The sequence below is a fragment of the Bos grunniens genome, chromosome 1, assembly GCF_055505025.1.
Source record: "Bos grunniens cultivar Pamir isolate PY7600 chromosome 1, Bosgru_T2T1.0, whole genome shotgun sequence".
Classification (NCBI taxonomy): Eukaryota; Metazoa; Chordata; class Mammalia; order Artiodactyla; family Bovidae; genus Bos; species Bos grunniens.
In genome coordinates, this window is record NC_141165.1 from 93,316,822 (window position 1) to 93,336,555 (window position 19,734).

General features: G+C 44.2%; 1 protein-coding gene across 7 annotated transcripts in view; it reads left to right on the forward strand.

The window, feature by feature from the left end:
* Nucleotides 1-16,685, forward strand: part of B4GALT4 (beta-1,4-galactosyltransferase 4) — a 30,836-nt gene extending 14,151 nt beyond the window's left edge. For 4 of the 7 annotated variants that reach the window (XM_086404803.1, XM_086404831.1, XM_086404821.1 and 1 more), the window contains 5 exons: nt 1,334-1,566; nt 3,915-4,102; nt 11,385-11,507; nt 13,914-14,018; nt 15,775-16,685. In XM_086404803.1, coding sequence (XP_086260929.1) covers nt 1,334-1,566; nt 3,915-4,102; nt 11,385-11,507; nt 13,914-14,018; nt 15,775-15,907 — 782 coding nt within the window. In that variant the 3' untranslated portion in view covers nt 15,908-16,685. The remainder of the gene's footprint in view (nt 1-1,333; nt 1,567-3,914; nt 4,103-11,384; nt 11,508-13,913; nt 14,019-15,774) is intronic. The other 3 variants (XR_015165168.1, XR_015165173.1, XR_015165169.1) reach the window with 1 other exon arrangement.
* The last annotated feature ends 3,049 nt before the right edge of the window (nt 16,686-19,734 follow it).

Below are 19,734 nucleotides of genomic sequence, written 5' to 3' on the forward strand. Positions count from 1 at the left end.
AGCGCCTGGTTTAAGCAGCCATGGCCGGGGTAGAGGAAGGTCACATGGAGCGAGGCACAGTGACATACACAGGAAAAGCGGGCGACTGCTTTGCTCAGAAGAGGGTAGTGCAGTTGCAAGCATCTTGAGATTTTATAGCCTGACCAGGATACGAGGAGTGTTAAAATGTGTGGCTCTGTTCCCTAACCAGAGCTCTGCCTCCTCCCTTACCAGTCAGTATTTCCTGTTCATTCAGAGCTGAGGAGAGGGTCAGTGCCTTCAGCTGTCTCTTTAAAGCTCTGTGTGAGATTGGTTGCCGTGAATGGTCTTGGGTTTCATCCAGTCAGGCTGTGTCCAGACTTGCTGAGCAGATGCCCCATTGGGGATATCTGTCTTGTGAAACAGTGGGAGGGTTCTTACAGTGTTGCACATACCTGTTATTGTTGAGTTAGGGAGGGAGGCTAGTTTCTGTTGCCTTTCACTGTTTTACCTTCAGGGAGTTAGTAGAGCTCTCAAGAGCTTAGGGAAGGACCTTAGGGAAAAGGGTCTTGTCCATGAGCTTGATTCCATGGAATGCTTTTAATTTAAAAAAAATTATTTTTGGCTGTTCTGGGTCTTTGTTGCTGCATGCAGGCTTTCTCTAGTTGCAGCAAACAGGGACCTGCTCTCTAGTTGCAGCGTGAGGGCTTCTCACTGTGATGGCTTCTCTTGTTGCAGAACGTGGGCTCTAGGCGCACGGGCTTCAGTAGTTGTAGCCTATGGGCTTAGTTGCCTCTGTGGAATCTTCCTAATCTAGTTGTCGAACCCCTGCATTGGCAAGTGGACTCTTAACCACCGGACCACCAGGGAAGTCCTGGAATGCCCTTGATTTTTAGGAGACTTCACCCTCCTTTGGAATTTTTTTTAATGACAACCAAAAAGTTGGATTTATTTATTCATTCATGTATTCATTCATTCCAAGGGTGAGGCTTCCTGTTATTTTTTTTCTCCCCCTTTGGAATTTTGAGAAGGAAAAGAGATTAGAGCAAATTTGAAGTTATTTAGTCTGCCCCTGATCTCTGCTCTTCACCAGGGTCATCAGGACAGAGTATATTTCCTAGTACGAATGAATCATAGAACCAGAACTGGTTCCTCTGCCACAGGGGACTACTTTTGTATGTCATTTGCTTTTTTTCTGCAGCCAATAACCTGAGTCATAGATTCTGTGGTTCTGTGATTATATTTTGTGACCAAAGGAGGCTTTACAATAGTGCTTATGGTGTGCCAGGCAGTGTTCAAAGTACTGGCTCCTGCAAGCCCATCAACATGTGATAAGCTTACCCCTGTTAGTTCCTGTGTCCTGTGTTTATTGTAGAAGGCCAGACCAAACTCGTGTTCAAGCCAGACCTCACTCTGGAGGAAGTCCAGGCAAAGAACCCCAAGGTGCACAGAGGCCGGTATCGCCCTGAGGAGTGCAGGGCTTTGCAGCGAGTTGCCATCCTCATCCCTCACCGGCATAGGGAGAAGCACCTGCTGTACCTGCTGGAGCACCTTCACCCCTTCTTGCAGAGGCAGCAGCTGGACTACGGCATCTACGTCATCCACCAGGTGAGTCTGGGGGGGTGGACGAGGCCTCTGCCCTCCAGACTCCCCTCTCTTTGTGGCTGTTTGTCTGTCTTGGGTAAAAGAGCGTCTAACCATCATCAAAGGTGAGGTCTCTTAACTGATTTGTCCTTGAAAGGAGTAAAGGAGTTTCGTGTCCCAGAGTTTGGAATAATGGGATAAGTGCTGGGAAATTTGACTGGCTCTTTATTGAACCTCTGGAGGAAGCCTGTTTTCTTTTGTGAGCTCTTCCATGTTAGCCATTGACTGCCCTGAGATATTCCCCTGGTATTGACCTTACATTGCCTTCTGCGTTTGCTCTGCATTACACGGTGAGATGTTAGAACTGTGCTTTATTATTGAGCTTGGCTCTTTGATGGGGATCTAGACAGAGGAGTCGACTGCTGTGTGCTAATCACCATGAAATTCTATAACTCTCTCTACCTTTCTGCCTTTAACTTTGCCACTATCTATTACATAAAACATTACGTTTAGTTTTCACTTTTTTGATTCAGTTTTGTGACTTCCAGAAGCTTGAGTTAGTAGGAACACAGTAAGTATAAGTGTAGGCTGCTTTTAAAGAGTTTTGCTCTAAATGAAGCAGGTGATTTAAGATGCCTCTATTTGTTTTAACATATATTGAAAGAAAAATAAGACATCAACTTAAATATCTTTTTTATGGCTATCTTTTCAAAATTATGCTGGGCCATCCAAATAATTCCCCCTCAAATCCTTACAAATGCTATGAAGGCAAGTGCTCAGTTGTGTCTGACTCTTTGTGACCCCATGGACTGTAGCCCACCAGGCTCCTCTGTCCCTGGAATTTTCTAGGTAAGAATACTGGAGTGGGTTGCCATTTCTTCCTCCATTGAATACAAGGAAAATAATTAACTACATGCCTAATATCGGTTAAAACTGGTAACATTTGTCTTAGGAAAACTTTTGATAGATCAGAAGATGTTATTCTGCAGTATATACATTGTAATAAACTGGGGCTCTTAGAAATTGATGTGATATATATATATATATTACATTTATGCCCATTTTGTGGGGATTTGAAAAAAATTAACTGTTACACTGGCTTGTCATTATTTTTGTTTTTAACACTGTTAGTCATTCAGAGTTCTTACTCAAGACAGCAGCCCCCAGCATATAATATTTTTATGAGTAGAAAAATATGCTTTATGTTATTCTTTTCAGGGAAGTGCTGTGGTGAGTTTTGAGAATTGCCTGTACTTTTGTTATGATAAACTGTTTATTGAACTGGAATCTATTCTTAAGGAATTTGATTCAAATAGCCATGAAAAAATTACTAGTGTAAATTTTTTTTAATACTATAGCTTTGATTATGTTACTGGTTGATTTATGTTCTTTTCTTACCTGGTAATGAATCCCCTCTGTCAGGCCACTGCAAGGATTAGCATCTGCCATTAACTGTTAAAACAGGATTCTTTCACAATGATTCCATGAGACTTTTAAGTAGCTTAGGAATATTAGCAGTAAACCTCTCTATTTATATATCAAGATTTCTTTTCCTTTTTTTTTTTTTTTTTTTTTGTGGACCTCACTGTGAGGCATGTGGGATCTTAATTCTCTAACCAGGGATTGAACCCAACCCCCCTGCAGTGGAAGCTCAGAGTTTTAACCATCAGATCAGCAGAGAAGTCCCTAGGTTAAGATTTTTTGATCCTTCCTGGCCAGCTATATTTCTGGGGAGCTTAATGTAGATCTGTTACATGGGGTATGATTGGGATTAGCTGAGAGTTAAACAAGTGAGGCAGTGATACTACTTGTCATGACTAGTATATAAGAAAGGTTTTTTAGTTTTACATGGAATAAATAAAGGTATGTTTAAAGATTTTTTGAGTTTCTTTATTAGTAAAAACTTTAAATAACTATGGTTTTTTTAAAAAAATTGTTATAAAACACACATAACATAAAATATACCATCTTAACCATTTTTATTATACAGTTCAGTGCTGCTGCTAAGTCGCGTCAGTCGTGTCCGACTCTGTGCGACCCTATAGACGGCAGCCCAGTGTTAAGTAAATTCATATTATTGTGCAACTGATCTCAACTAATCTTTTTTCCTGCAAAACAAACTCTAAACCCATTAAACAGCAGTCTTTCATTTTAAGGTGCTTTTAGTCATGGAATATAAGTATGTATGAAGCATAAAGAAAAACACAAAGGGTCTGTTATTGTTAATTCAGTCTACTGTGTCAGATTTTCATGTCATGTGTATATTCTTATGCGTTAGAGAATAATACCCACTCCTGCATGTGAAATGAAGAGGGACACAGTGTGAAATCTTGTCTTAGGAGCTTTTCAAGTTGTAATTTCCATATCTACAGGCTGGAAGTAAGAAGTTTAATCGCGCCAAACTCCTGAATGTGGGCTATATAGAAGCTCTCAAGGATGAAATTTGGGACTGTTTCATATTCCACGATGTGGACCTGGTGCCTGAGAACGATTTGAACCTTTACAGGTGTGAGGATCAGCCCAGGCATCTGGTGGTTGGCAGGAACAGCACGGGGTACAGGTAAGGTGGCCCTGCTCATGGCTGGCTGGGGTCAGGACGCCTGGCCTGTGGTCATCAAGGCTGTGGAGACATAGTGTCTGGGGGTGTCTGCGGAAAATGAGAAATAGGAAGAATGGTCCATGACAGCTCCTTCAAAGTTTAAAACAGGAATTAGAGAAATTAGATTTTTTTTTCTTATTAGGAAAAAGTCCTACAAATGCCTTGGCAGGAGATCACAAAGATAAAGGGGGAGAGAACAGGAGAGGGAAAATCATCTAAACACTGCACATGGTGGCCAGACTTGCCTGCAGGGCCCGCCTGGTAGAACTTTGCTACGCGCTCCCACGCTGAGTAGGGCTACAGTAACTCATCTATTTGTCCCTGACTTCTGTCTCTGGGAGGCAAAGAGAGGGAGCCTCCAGGTCAGCTTTTAGGCCTCTTTTGTGAGCCTGTGATGTCTCTTTCCACACTGTGGCATCTTTCTAGAGTCCAGGGGGAGCCTGGGAGGGGTATGTCCATCGAGTGGTCTGCCCGGGAGCCGGGACGCCCGGGACAAGTCCCTTTCTCTTAAAACCACTGTGGGAAGAGCTAGGCACCTTCATTTCTGCTTCCATCCCCACCCCACGCCTTCCGTCAGGAAAGCCATAGGTGCTTTTCAGTCCTAGTTTATTAATAAGTTCCTCTTGAAAACAACCGAGAGGAAATAGTGAGCAGGAAGCTTTTCCAAAAGTGAACCTACATGTTCACTTATAAGTGTGCACACTTACCTGTCAGCCTGCCCCAAGCCCTTCCTGTCATATATGCTCATATATGGAGTGCTTACTATGCTAGGGCCAGGAGACCAGTCTGAAGAAGGGAGAGTGCCTGCCCTCACAGTGCTTCCTGGTGTGTGTGGGGAGACGGGCATCTAGAGTGGAGCTGTGTCAGCTGTGCACTTCTCTTGTGCAAATTCAACAAGAAGTGCTTGTTAATGAGGGGGAGAGTATGGGAGTGGTGAGGCAGAGGAACAGACAGCTATAAAATAATAAGGGAAATTCCACCAGGGTCTACTCCAGGAAGTGGGCACAATCTCTTGACACCTTCCTTGGTCTTTGTTTCCATGTTGTTCTTAGTATGTAGGTTTCTCACTTTGGGCTGTTTAAGAGTTTTCCAGGGGTAACACTGACTGCAGGGAATTTTTGCCTCAGGTAAGACTGTACAGACAGAGGATGAGATGGTTGGATGGCATCACTGACTTGATGGACATGAGTTTGAGTAAGCTCTGGGAGTTGGTGATGGACAGGGAAGCCTGGAGTGCTGCAGTCCATGGGGTCTCAAACAGTGGGACGCGACTGAGTGACTGAACTGAACTGACAGGCTGTAAATCCAGTCCCTGTGTGAAGTGTGGGATATAAACAAATACCTGGAATAAACTGCAGTGGGTGAGAGCACACTGTCTTTAAGAAACACCCTGGGAAGGGTTTAACGCTGTTGTTCAGGAAACGTGGCACCTTTATCTTGTGGAATCAATGGGAGCTTCCCAGCAGAGTTCCAGGACATGGAAGCAAGAGAGAATGTGGCACAGGTTTGGAGGAAAGGCGGGTGGCTCGTTAGTGCTGGAGAATGAATGTCTGGGATGGTGGAAGGAGGAGAGGCTAGAGACGAGAGTGGGCAGGGGCCAGATTAGGCAGGCCTTATCCAGTCTCATAAGGTGTTTGGAGTTCCTGTGGAAGGTATCAGAGTGCTGCTGATGCATGGTTAGAACCGGAGAATGACAGGAGAATTCAGCTGGCCTTTGGTGTGTGGGATGGAGCCAGGCAGGAGGGGAGAAGATGAGGGCAGACGCCCACTCCTGCCTCCAGGCTTCAGGGACACTGGGGCAAGAGGGCGGGGGAAGGTCTGGAAGAGAACCCCAGGGTTTTTTCTTTTGGGAAACTTGATCATTTTCTGGAGGTTTTGGTGTCTGGTCTCTGAGCCACCTCTGCGTTGAAGAAAGCAGTATATCATATCCGGGTACCTTGGTATTTTCAGAAGCATGGCAATTATCTGCTCACTTACTGGTAGTAAGATGTCACTCTTTACAATACAGAATACTGTACTTCAGACCCTTGACATGGATAATAATGTCCCGTTGCCCAGTCTTTCTAAACACTGTGGTAAGAAATTATAGTCACACAGGATTGTTCTTTTGTTTGTTTTTGGATTATGGATACACTGAATTGTTTCAAGGACAGCCCTTCTGTTAGGATTCTAGATTTTATCTCTGCTTTAAGCTGCACCATAAGAAAATGAGCTCTTGGGCATTCCTGCGGGGAACCGATCTGGAGTATAACTTTGGTATGATGATCGTGGGTTTTATCAGATGCCACGCAATCTAAAAACAACCCCTTATGAATCTTGCTGTTTTAACTCGCTATGGCAATTGGCCAAATGTTTCTTTTATAACTAGATATCTGGCAGTCTTTGTCTTCCTTGAATAACTGACAGTTTTCCTAATGTAAATCATGTGGTTGAATATGTCTCCTCTTTTGATCTGGATGCAAGAAGCTGGGAGCTAAATCTATGACCTTCTTGTAGAAGCTGAGAGTCTTATTTGCAGATCAGAGTTCTAATGTATTTCATATTCTAATCTCTCTAGTTGGGGCAGGTGCAGTCAGTTGCAGGCAACTAAGTGTCTGCCCATGTATAGAGTCTTCTCTTGTGTTGTTGGAAGAGGGTGTTTGTTATGACCAGTGCATTTTCTTGGCAAAACGCTATTAGTCTTTGCCCTGCTTCATTCCGTATTCCAAGGCCAAATATGCCTGTTACTCCAGGTGTTTCTTGACTTCCTACTTTTGCATTCCAGTCCCCTATAATGAAAAGGACATCTTTTTTGGGTGTTAGTTCTAAAAGGTCTTGTAGGTCTTCATAGAACCGTTCAACTTCAGCTTCTTCAGCATTACTGGTTGGGGCATAGACTTGGATTACTGTGATATTGAATGGTTTGCCTTGGAAATGAACAGAGATCATTCTGTCGTTTTTGAGGTTGCATCCAACTGTGTTTCAGACTCTTTTGTTGACCATGATGGCGACTCCATTTCTTCTGAGGGATTCTTGCCCGCAGTAGTAGATATAATGGTCATCTGAGTTAAATTCACCCATTCCAGTCCATTTTAGTTTGCTGATTCCTAGAACGTCGACATTCACTCTTGCCATCTCTTGTTTGACCACTTCCAATTTGCCTTGATTCATGGACCTGACATTCCAGGTTCCTATGCAATATTGCTCTTTACAGCATCAGACCTTGCTTCTATCACCAGTCACATCCACAGCTGGGTATTGTTTTTGCTTTGGCTCCATCCCTTCATTCTTTCTGGAGTTATTTCTCCACTGATCTCCAGTAGCATATTGGGCACCTACTGACCTCTTTCAGTATCCTATCATTTTGCCTTTTCATACTGTTCATGGGGTTCTCAAGGCAAGAATACTGAAGTGGTTTGCCATTCCCTTCTCCAGACTCTATACATGGACATCACCAGATGGTCAACACCGAAATCAGATTGATTATATTCTTTGCAGCCAAAGATGGAGAAGCTCTATACAGTCAGCAAAAACAAGACCAGGAGCTGACTGTGGCTCAGATCATGAACTCCTTATTGCCAAATTCAGACTTAAATTGAAGAAAGTAGGGGAAAGCACTAGACCATTCAGGTATGACCTAAATCAAATCCCTTATGATTATATAGTGGAAATGAGAAATAGATTTAAGGGCCTAGATCTAATAGATAGAGTGCCTGATGAACTATGGAATAAGGTTCGTGACATTGTACAGGAGACAGGGATCAAGACCATCCCCATGGAAAAGAAATGCAAAAAGCAAAATGGCTGTCTGGGGAGGCCTTACAAATAGCTGTAAAAAGAAGAGAAGCGAAAAGCAAAGGAGAAAAGGAAAGATATAAGCATCTGAATGCAGAGTTCCAAAGAATAGCAAGAAGAGATAAGAAAGCCTTCTTCAGCAATCAATGTAAAGAAATAGAGGAAAACAACAGAATGGGAAAGACTAGAGATTTCTTCAAGAAAATTAGAGATACCAAGGGAACATTTCATGCAAGATGGGCTCAATAAAGGACAGAAATGGTATGGACCTAACAGAAGCAGAAGATATTAAGAAGAGATGGCAAGAATACACAGAAGAACTGTACAAAAAAGATCTTCACGACCCAGATAATCAAGATGTGAACTCCGGGAGTTGGTGATGGACAGGGAGGCCTGGCGTGCTGCGATTCATGGGGTCACAAAGAGTCGGGCACGACTGAGCGACTGAACTGAACTGAACTGAAGTGTCTGCCCCCCGGTTTTAACTGTGTGTCCTTGCACCACAGAGCTTAAATCAGCACAATATTGTCACAACTGTCTGTTGAGTACAAAGAGAAGTGCAAGAAATGTTTTTACTTTACACACATGCAGAGGGAAGAAGTTTAAGTAACTTGTCTCAGTTATCTCAGTTTCTGTGAAGATAGAGATAAATCTTGTTTCTCCCCGTGATTATGTCAGTGATAAAGATCTCTTCTAGGCCGTGGGACATTTTGTTGCTAAGAATTCTTTTGATACCTTCCTGCTTTCTACAAGGACGCTACTGTTATTTTATGACTGCATTTTCCCCACCCTTGGGCCTTTAAAAATAAGTAAAACTATCTCTGGGCCAATCAAGTATTTTATGCTTTTCTAGGTAAGAAGAAAAACCAGGAGCAATGGACAATAAACATGTAGATATTTGGCACCTAAGAGGCAACTGAGAAACTGATAATTCTTGAACCTCCCTTTCCGGCTGGTCTCCTCCCACAGCTGAACAGGTCTCTAGGTTCTCCTCAGACAGCCTGTACTTTTCTCCCTCTCTGCTTTTCCTAATGGAGCTTGGGTCATCAGCTGTTACTCAGTTGTGTCTGACTCTTCGCTATCCTGTGAACTGTAGCCCAGCAGGCTCTTCTGTCCATGGAATTCTTCAGGCAGGAATATGGGAGTGGGTAGCCATTCCCTTCTTCAGGGGATTTTCCTGATCCAGGGATTGAACCCCATCTCCCGCACTGCAGGCAGATTCTTTACCATCTGAGCCACCAGGGAAGCCCCTGATTACCAGGAGTTCCCCCCATTTTTCTGCCTCTCTGAATCCTTCCAGGCCCACTTGCCCTGATGTTGTCGTCGCCTTCCTCAGAACCCCGAGAATAGTCACCTCTCTTGTTGGACTGTCAACCGTGTGAGGCTGGGCCCACTTATTCCAGTGTTTAGCCAGCTGCTTTGCACCCAGTGGATAATAGTTACTTAATAGATGACTCCAAGTCATCAGTGCTGTTCCCTCCTGGTGACTGCTTGTTGGTGCTCTGCAGGTTATGCCTGAGCAGTGATTCCACTCAGGGTCCTGATGAAGCTGCTGGTCTTTAGGTAGTTTAGGAATCCCTTCCCAGCCAAACAGTGTCCATTCACAAGGCAACAAGTCACTGTAGTCGATGTCTTGGTCAATAACACCTGTCTTCTGAGCACTTTGTTCTTTTTGTTTGTTTTAGGTTGGGGGTATATAAGTAAATCTGTTTCCCTTGTGGGTTAAGCAGGGTCCACCCCATCTGTACTCAGAGCATAGAAACAAACAGCTGAGCTACAAATTAACTTTTGGGACTTCATCTGTTAGGTGGCAGGTGTCAACATCAGGGGTCCCTAACTGCTGGGATCTAATGCCTGATGATCTGAGGTGGAGCTGATATAATAATAATTAGTAACAAGTGCACAATAAATGTAATGCACTTGCTACTGCTGCTGCTGCTGCTGCTAAGTCGCCTCAGTCGTGTCTGACTCTGTGCGACCCCACAGACGGCAGCCCACCAGGCTCCCCCGCCCCTGGGATTCTCCAGGCAAGAACACTGGAGTGGGTTGCCATTTCCTTCTCCAATGCATGAAAGTGAAAAGTGAAAGTGAAGTTGCTCAGTCGTGTCCGACTCTTCTCGACCCCTTGAATCATCCCCAAACCATCCTTCTCTCACCCCCTGCACTGTCCATGGAAAAATTCTTCCATGAAACTGGTCCCTGGTGCCAAAAAGATTGGGGACTGCTGGCCTACATGGTGACTGATCTTTCCTTTTGGTTTTCCTTCTTATCTGGAAAAGCAGAACTATTTCATTGGTCCTGGAATACTTTGAACTGACGTTAATTAAAGTAAGAAATCCTCCATATATTCACCTTCTCTTATTCGATAACATCCAAGTTGTTAAGCTGCCTTCATTTGCGTTTCTAAATGGTTACCGTGTTCTAAGGGATGTCTCTATTTCTCAGATTCGCATTAGTCCTAAATGAGTGGGACGTGCTCTCTGGCCAGTGCCTCTGTTCTTTCCCTTTTCCTTGTTGGTATCCCCATAGCTCCGCCCTCTTTACTCTTCTCTCTTCACTTATTGCATTGTCTTCAGGCAACTTTTGCTACTCTTGTGCCCTCAAGTACCACCTCTCGACAGCTTATTTCCGAAGCTATCCCTATAACTACTCTTCTGTATTGAACTTGGATCCTGTATCCTTTTTCCCACTGGCAGAAGCCCCATGAGAACGTCAAATTCAGCTTATCCAAACCATAATTTGTCTCCTTCTCAAAACCTAATTATTGGTGTGTATACCCTGTTTTTGTGACAGGCATTATCATCTACCTAGCTGCCCATGCTGGAGCCCTCGGGGTTATTAAGGTATGTCGGGTTCTCCAGGAGACAGGCTCTGAGATGGAGATTTGCGTAAAAGTGGAGGTTTGCATACAAAGTGTGTTCAGGACCTGTCTCTTGCCCTCCACCCAACTCGCTAAAAAAAGTAAAAGTGAAAAACCGTTTTGTTGTTCACTCATGTTGTTGTTGTGGTTGTTTAGTCGCTCGGTCATGTCTGACTCTTTGCAACCCCATGGACTGTAGCACGCCAGGCTTCCCTGTCCTTCGCAAAATTTAATGCCTAACCTGGACCCAGCCTTAGATTTCTTCTTAACCCACAACTGTTTGGCACACCACTGTTTACTGGATTTACACATGAGATGAGGTCTGTCATCCAGGTCTGATGTTACAATGTACATGCACAGGTACCTGTGTAGACCTCTGCACACAACCATGAACAACCAAAGGTGGGTGGCGCCTTGATTAGCGAGCCTGTCTGGACAGAGGTTGGAAGGCCAGGAGTGTGGGGAGGTGGCTCTGGAGCAGGAGTGGACGGGTGAGAGAGCACAGTCTTCAGTGTCCCTGGAATACGCCCGCCCTGCGAAGTCTGGATCGGCTGTAGAGAACAAAAGGACTTCTGCTAACCTTCTTGCCTTCTCTGTCCTCTCTTTCAGGTTACGTTACAGTGGATATTTTGGGGGTGTTACTGCCCTAAGTCGAGAGCAATTTTTCAAGGTGAATGGATTCTCTAACAACTACTGGGGATGGGGAGGCGAAGACGATGACCTCAGACTCAGGTGAACAACAGAGACAGGTCCCCTTCACGGGGTCTGCTAGCCGTAGTTGTGTGTGGTTCCTGTGGATGCCAGGCCAGCAGGTCATGAGGCTTGAACTTGTCCTAGAGGGGTGGCAGAGGGCGGGGAGGGGGGTGAACAAGGGGGCTCAAATTGCTCTTTGCCACTGGCAGTTCAGAGATGACAGAGGGTGGTCCGGTTCTGGCTTATGGATGTCTGCGGTCCAGGAGTGTTGATGGAGGTGTCTGTGGACTTGGCAGCAGGTCCTAGCTACTGAGATAGGGTCTCCCCAGTGAACGGATAGTCCCAGACTAGAGTGTCTGTAAAGCTACAATCCGAGGAAAGTGGCCAGAGGTCTGTTCTAAGCCTCTGCCTTCTCTCAGACCCCAGGTGACACTGGCAGTTCCCAGTGTTGTGCACAGCAGGGAGTGCCTGTCGCACACCCTGGAGCAAACCAGGATGCCCTCTCCCACGCTCTGTGGGAGCAGCTGCTGGCATAACCCAGAGCTGCTGGCATGACCTCAGATTCTCTTGGACTCTTTCCAACTCTGGAGGATTCACAAGGAATATGCCTGGTCTCCTCTCTCAGCCCCTTTTCCTAAACTTGGGTTTCGTGGCCAGATAGTTACGGGTATCCCTAACTCCCAGAATTAAGTAATTTTTTTCAAGAGCCTGGGGGCAGTATATTCAGACTTGTATTAACAAGGTCTTTCTGTTAAGGAGACCCCCCCACCCAACCCTGCCCCATCCTCCTATTGTTGCCTCTTAGAAAGTAAACTTCTCAGCTGGGGTTCTGAATTAATAGATGTGTGGCTTCCAGAAATTTTCCTTTGCTTTTCCATTGCTTCAGCATGAGGAAGCCATGGCTCCAGGTTGGTTTTGTTCCCAAGTCTAGGCTGAGAGTCTCTCCAGTGTTTTTGGCAGGAGGGAACGGATCTCTCTGGCCAAAGGCTGCCTAGGAAGGGCTGTAGTGATGGGCGGCGTACTTCATGGCCCAGCCCATCAGCAGCCTGCGTGGCTGTCTGTGGCTTATGAAGTGGACAGAAGATGCCTGCTAGATTGCAGGGCAGGAATAGCAAGGGCTCAGTCAACGTATCCATCATATTCCCCAGCTCCTTTTTACTTCCCAGATGGGATGGTTAGTAGAATTTTACATTGGTGATGGATCTTCACTCTGCTATTCCTGTTGCTCTTTGGCTTCAATGTAAAAGGGAGCCCCCAAGTTTGTTTTCAACATCATAGCCTCCAGAGTGGTTCTTGACTAATGCTGTGAATAAACCAACTGATATGAGCATAAAAATTTTGTGGAAATTTCTTTACTACTTATTTACTCACCTGTGCAACAGGCATCACCCTCTTTATGCTTATAGAGTACATTACGTTTTGCAAAGGATCTTCCACATGGACTGTCTTCTTTGAGCCTGTCAGATCAACTGTGTGTCCCATTGCTCTTTGGTTGAGGAAACCCAGGCCTGGAATAATGAACTGACTTCCCCAAGGTTGTAAATAATGAAGTCTAGATTTGAATCTAGGTTTGTGACCTTTAGCAGTTGTACTTTCCCTAAAAAATAAAACACTAAGTAAATAGGGATCCTGAGAGACTTGGCCTTTTAAAGATGTATTTTCTCAGCTGTTTTTAGAAAACAACAAACTGTGTATTGATACATCTTTGTACCTCATTAGTAAATGTTAAGTGTGGTTCTTTTATGAATTTATTGCCTGAGGTTCAACATAAGAAAATTCTTTTTTTAAAATACCAAAAGAATCAAGATATATGTGTCAGTTCAGTTCAGTTCAGTCACTCAGTCGTGTCCACCTCTTTGCGACCACATGAATCGCAGCACACTAGGCCTCCCTGTCCATCACCAACTCCCAGAGTTCACCCAAACTCACGTCCATCGAGTCGGTGATGCCATCCAGCCATCTCGTCTTCTACCATCCCCTTCTCCTCCTGCTCCCAATCCCTCCCAGCATCAGAGTCTTTTCCAGTGAGTCAACTCTTCGCATGAGGTGGCCAAAGTACTGGAGTTTCAACTTCAGCATCAGTCCTTACAATGAACACCCAGGACTGATCTGCTTTAGGATGGACTGGTTGATCTCCTTGCAGTCCAAGGGACTTTCAAGAGTCTTCTCCAACACCACAGTTCAAAAGCATCAATTCTTCGGCGCTCAGCTTTCTTCACAGTCCAACTCTCACATCCATACATGACCACTGGAAAAACCATAGCCTTGACTAGATGGACCTTTGTTGGCAAAGTATGTCTCTGCTTTTGAATATGCTATCTAGGTTGGTCATAACTTTCTATGGGCACATGTATATAAATTTTTGCAAGTGACTTTTTTCTTAAGTACCTAGTGGCAGATAAGTGGAATAGAATTTTTCTTTAAACACCTCTGTTATTTTTCCAGGGTTGAACTTCATAGAATGAAAATAACCCGGCCACTGCCTGAAGTGGGTAAATATACTATGATCTTCCACAAGAGAGACCAAGGCAATGAGGTGAATATAGGACGGTAAGTCCTGGAGTCACATGCCTGACAGCCTACCTGTTTAATCTCTTCAGTCCATAGTCCTATGCCAGATTTGATCAGATAAACCAGTTTATTTTGTTCAGAGCTTTTTCTTAAGGTAATTTTTCAAACAGACCCAAAAGCAAAGGGAATAGTCTATTGAATTCTCACATAGACATATCCCATACCCGGTTTCAACAGTTATCAATTCATAGCCTCTCTTTTTTCTCTCACTTTCTTTTCCTCACCCACTGGATTCTTTAGAAGCAAATCATATATCACAGCATTTCATGTGTAAATAATTCAATATGTATCCTTAAAATAAAAGAAGTATTTAAAAAAAGAATTGCAGTACCATTATCATGTGCGTGCATGCTCAGTTGTGTCTGACTCTTTGCAACCCCCGGAGAAGGCGATGGCACCCCACTTTCTTGCCTGGAAAATCCCAAGGACGGAGGAGCCTGGTAGGCTGCAGTCCCTGGGGTCACTAGGAGTCGGACACGACTGAGCGACTTCACTTTCACTTTTCACCTTCATGCATTGGAGAAGGAAATGGCAACTCCCTCCAGTGTTCTTGCCTGGAGAATCCCAGGGATGGGGGAGCCTGGTGGGCTGCCGTCTATGGGGTTGCAGAGTTGGACACGACTGCAGTGACTTAGCAGCAGCAGCAGCTTTTCGACCCCATGGACTGCAGCCTGCCAGGCTCCTGTGTCCTTGGGATTTTCCTGGCAAGAACACTGGACTGGGTTGCCATTTCCTACTCCAGGAGATCTTCTCAATCCAGGGATTGAACCCATGTCTCCTGCTTTGGTAGGTGGATTCTTTACCACTGTGCCACCTTGGAAGCCACCATTGTCATACCTAAAATAAAATCAGCAGTACTTCTTTACTGTTATCAGATGTCCAATTAATGTTCAGATTTCCCTGATTATCTCATAAATGCTTAAAAATTTTTTTAAACAGTTGGTTTATTCAGGTCAGGATTCTAGACAAGGTTGGCACATTACGTTTGAATGATCTCTGTGAAATTACTTTTAATTTGTAGGTACCCCCTTCCTTTTTTTCCCCATTGTAAGTTATTTGAACAAGCCAGGTCATTTTTCTGATGGAATTTTCACATCGTGGAATAAAGGGAAAAAATTAGCATTGGTTTATCATTTCAAAATGATGAGTGTATGCTACCTACATCCTTCTGAATGTAGTTAATATTCTTTTTGATGCTTGGATTGTTTTTGGCAAATGTTATCTTTTCCTAGCTGTTCCTGAATCCTTTGACAGAGCTCTAGTTGTTTTGAGAGCTTCTTTCCCTTTGCTCTGGTGTGATGAGCTGTTTTAGGTTCATCCTGTGTTTCTGCCCTGGGAATTAACTCTTTCGCCAAGGAATCCTGGCAGATAAACCAGTTCTTTTGGGTGCTATGTCTGAGGATTCATAGATTCCCTGAAGCTTATCCAAGGGCCTGTCAGCAGTGGATGACATGTATCATTGTACAGTCTTCTGTTCTATAGACCAGGGCTCACCACGTGCAGGATTGTTCTCATCATTGGTTCTCAGGGTCTTCCATGGGGTCTTCCACGGGAACACATGGCTGTTGTTGGTGTCTGTAACCTTAGATGAGAAAACTTAACTTCTTTTACAGTTGGAAGCCCAGCAGGTGCAATAATTTAGAAAGATGCCTTTGCCAAACTTTATGGCAAGGCAAAAAGCAATGGAAGTAGATGTTACATTCTTATCATTCATGTTTGTTCTTTTTATCTTTAGGATGAATCTCTTACATCAGGTGTCACGTGTCTGGAGAACAGATGGGTTGAGCAGCTGTGGTTATAAATTACTCTCTGTGAATTACAATCCTTTATATGTCAACATCACAGTGGATTTCTGGTCTGATCCATGACCCTGGCTCTTCTGGTGACATTTGGAGGGACTGAATATTTGATTGCAGTAATCTAGAGACTTCCCCTAGTAGCACACATTAAGAACTTGTGGCCGATCTTTGAGCTGATTTTCCCTCTTTGGTATTTTCTTAGCAGAGTTCCTGGTGATGTGGAATGTAAAACAATTGTAGAAGACAGCTTTGTTAGTTGTTTTGATCATGAAGGTTAACTACGGTACTGTAGATAACTTGGGACTAACTATGAAAGGACCACTCGAAAGATACCATGAAGGCTACTTGAGAACTCTGATTGGAGAAGATGTATTTCTGTTTGAAGTGATACATATATTCTGGAATGAAAAAGGCCATGGGAAATAAGATGCTGAATGTCCCAGAGAATCAGAATTCTTCTCGTCCCAGGGGGAAGGGGTTAAAGATAAGTTTCTGTTACTCATTTATCCTGCGTGGTTGTCTGTGAAGAGGCGGGTCCCACGAGAGAGGAAGGCTGAAGAAGAGGAGAGAAAGGTGAAGAATCAAGATGCCATGAACTTGGGGCTGAAGAGGTGGCAGAAGGACCACGTCAGACAGAGGGCGGCTGCGGCTGTGGCCCTGTGTCAGGCGCCCCCTGCCCAGGCACCCCTTCCAGTCCCGGCTCGGCAGAGAACACATTTTATCTACTAGTTTTTAGGGCATTTTTGTAAAATCATTTTGTACGTGTAGGGTATGATGTAGCAGTTTACAAATTGCATATTAACTAATAATACATTGGAAATACCTCTGTAGTAAAATATGAAGAAGCTTTGGTTGTTCATTCTTGTTTTTTTTTTAAACTGTTCTTTTGTTACCAAACCAAACTTGGGTGTGTTTTCTCACATGCGGTACAGCCAGTCTACTGAAAACAGTCTGTGGTGAAGCACTTATTGTGGGCACCAAGCAAGGGAATCCAGGCAGCTAGTGCCTAAGAAGTTAAAACACTTTAAAAAAAATTAATTTATTTATTTTAATTGGAGGCTAACTACTTTACAATATTGTAGTGGTTTTTGCCATACACTGACATGAATCAGCCATGGGTGTACACGTGTCCCCCATCCTGAAATCCCCTCCCCCCTCCCTCCCCGTCCCATCCCTCAGGGTTGTCCCAGTGCACCGGCCCTGAGCGCTCTGTCTCGTGCATCAAACCTGGACTGGCGATCTGTGTCACATATGGTAATATACGTGTTTCAATGCTATTCTCTCAAATCATCCCACCCTCGCCTTCTCCCACACAGTCCAAAAATCTGTTCTTGACATCTGTGTCTCATTTGCTGTCTCGCTTATAGGGTCATTGTTACCATCTTTCTAAATTCCATATATATGTGTTAATATATGTATTGGTGTTTTTCTTTCTGACTTACTTCACTTTGTATAATAGGCTCCAGTTTCATCCACCTCAGAATGGATTCAAATGCATTCTTTTTAATAGCTGAGTAATATTGCATTGTGTATATGTACCACAGCTTTCTTATCCATTCGTCTGCTGATGGACATCTAGGTTGCTTCCATGTCCTGGCTATTGTGAACAGTGCTGCGATGAACATTGGAGTATATGTGTCTCTTTCAATTCTGGTTTCCTCTGTGTGTATGCCCAGCAGTGGGATTGCTGGGTTGTATGGCAGTTCTATTTCCAGATTAAGGAATCTCCACACTGTTCTCCATAGTGGCTGTACTAGTTTGCATTCCCACCAACAGTGTAAGAGGATTCCCTTGTCCCCACACCCTCTCCAGCATTTATTGTGTGTAGACTTTTGGATAGTAGCCATTCTGACTGGCATGGAATGGTACCTTATTGTGGTTTTGATTTGCATTTCTCTGATAATGAGTGATGCTGAGCATCTTTTCATGTATTTGTTAGCCATCTGTATGTCTTCTCTGGAGAAATGTCTGTTTAGTTCTTTGGCCCATTTTTTGATTGGGTCTTTTATTTTTCTGGTCTTGAGCTGCATGAGCTGCTTGTATATTTTTGAGATTAATTCTTTGTCAGTTTCTTCATTTGCTATTATTTTCTCCCATTCTGAAGGCTGTCTTTTCACCTTGCTCAAACACTTAGGGAAAAGTTTTTAAAGACAGGATGAGAGAGAGGGGTTGCAGTGTGTGGTCAGCTCATGGACATCCTTCTGACTGGTTGTTGGTAAGGTAATCAGGAGTCAGCATCATCAACCTTCTGGTTCCAACACATCGGGTGTCTAGGTGTTTGTGGGCAGCATAGAGTTAACTGCTTCCACCTGGTGGGTTTCAGTATCTGCAAAACAGCTCAAAGGACATGGTTCAGAATATTATCTATATAGTGCTTGAGGAGGAACTAAAACTCCTTGACTTCTTTTAATAGCTAAACTCTTATAATTTTATCTTTTTTTCCCCTCCCATTCTGTCTGCAGTTCTTCACTTCTCTGATTAAATTTTCTCTTTGGAACTCAGGGGAGACCTCGGAGGCTATAATTTCTGTACACACAAGAGGCAGGTGGAGGAAATGGAGGTGGGTTTCTTCCGGGAAGGCCCCATAGGGTCCTCCTTGGTTCCAGTTTGAGGCCTTCAGATGTATTCATGTGAGTAATCCTGCTGCTTAAAAGCAAACAGGTGAGACTCAGTCCTGTCTCCCTCCCGTCTTCAGCCTTCTGTCACTCTGGGCTGTTACGCGCACATCCTCCTTGTGAGCAGCTCCAGGCCTGTGCAGGTGCCTCTGCGCCTGGGTTCCTGGGCTGCATCATGTTTTTGTCTTCATCCTCCCGTGTTTGCTTGTGATCACTGATGGGCACAGAAGGGCTGCCTCAGGCGCACACCTGGTTGGTGAGAGGATGGGAAGGGCTACAGCCAGAGCCCACGGCTCCTGAGGCCTTTGATTTTGGAAGGAGGGTGGGGCCGTGGCACTGATTTGGTACTGCTGAGCTTCCTGGGAGAGGGGTCGCGGTGTGGGAGGAACATCTAAGGAAGGTAATTGGAGATGGATGCTGGCTCAGAACACAAATAAGAATATTTTGTTCACCTAGGACAATGGGCACAAATAGTGTAGATGTTGGTGTTCTTGAGCACGTGTTACGCACCTGTGCCCGAGGGTTTCTCAATCCATCATCATATTATGACACTTAGTTGTTAAACTTCTACATGAAGTGTGCCAGCCAGTTAGTGTAAATAATATCCTTCCCAAGTAAGGTGAAGGAGGGCGTAGGAGGACCGGGGGCTTCCAGTAAAGACAGCAGGCAGCACCCGGGTGGGCTTCCCTGGTGGCTCAGTGGGAAAGCATCCGCCTGCCAATGAGGGAGACACAGGTTCAATCCCTGGGTCAGGAGGATCCCCTGGAAGAGGAAATGGCAACCCACTCCAGTATTCTTGCCTGGGAAAATCCCATCAGCAGAGGAGCCTGGCAGGCTACAGTCCATGGGGTTGCAAAAAGTGGGATACAACTTAGCGACTAAACAACAAACACCACCACCCAAGTGGAGAAGAAGAATTTGAAAGGAAAGTGCATTCTGTGGACATGACAGGTTTACCTCGGGCTGGCCTGGCTTACCTTTAACCCAGTAGGGAAAAGTAAAAGCTGTGTTTTTTCTTTATTTAGAAAAGAAATATTGTAATAATGGTTTTATTCCCCCCATACCCTCTTGTCTCTTCTGAAGAATCTTCCTCTAGCATTCCATACTGATTTTTAAAAATTGAAGTATAGTTGATTTACAATATTGTGTTAGTTTCAGGTGTACAGCAAGGTTTTTTTTTTTTTTTTTTCAGATTATATTCATTATGCGTTATTACAAGATACAGGTATCTTATGCGATACAGTAAATCTTTGTTGCTTATCTGTTTCATTTATAGTAGTT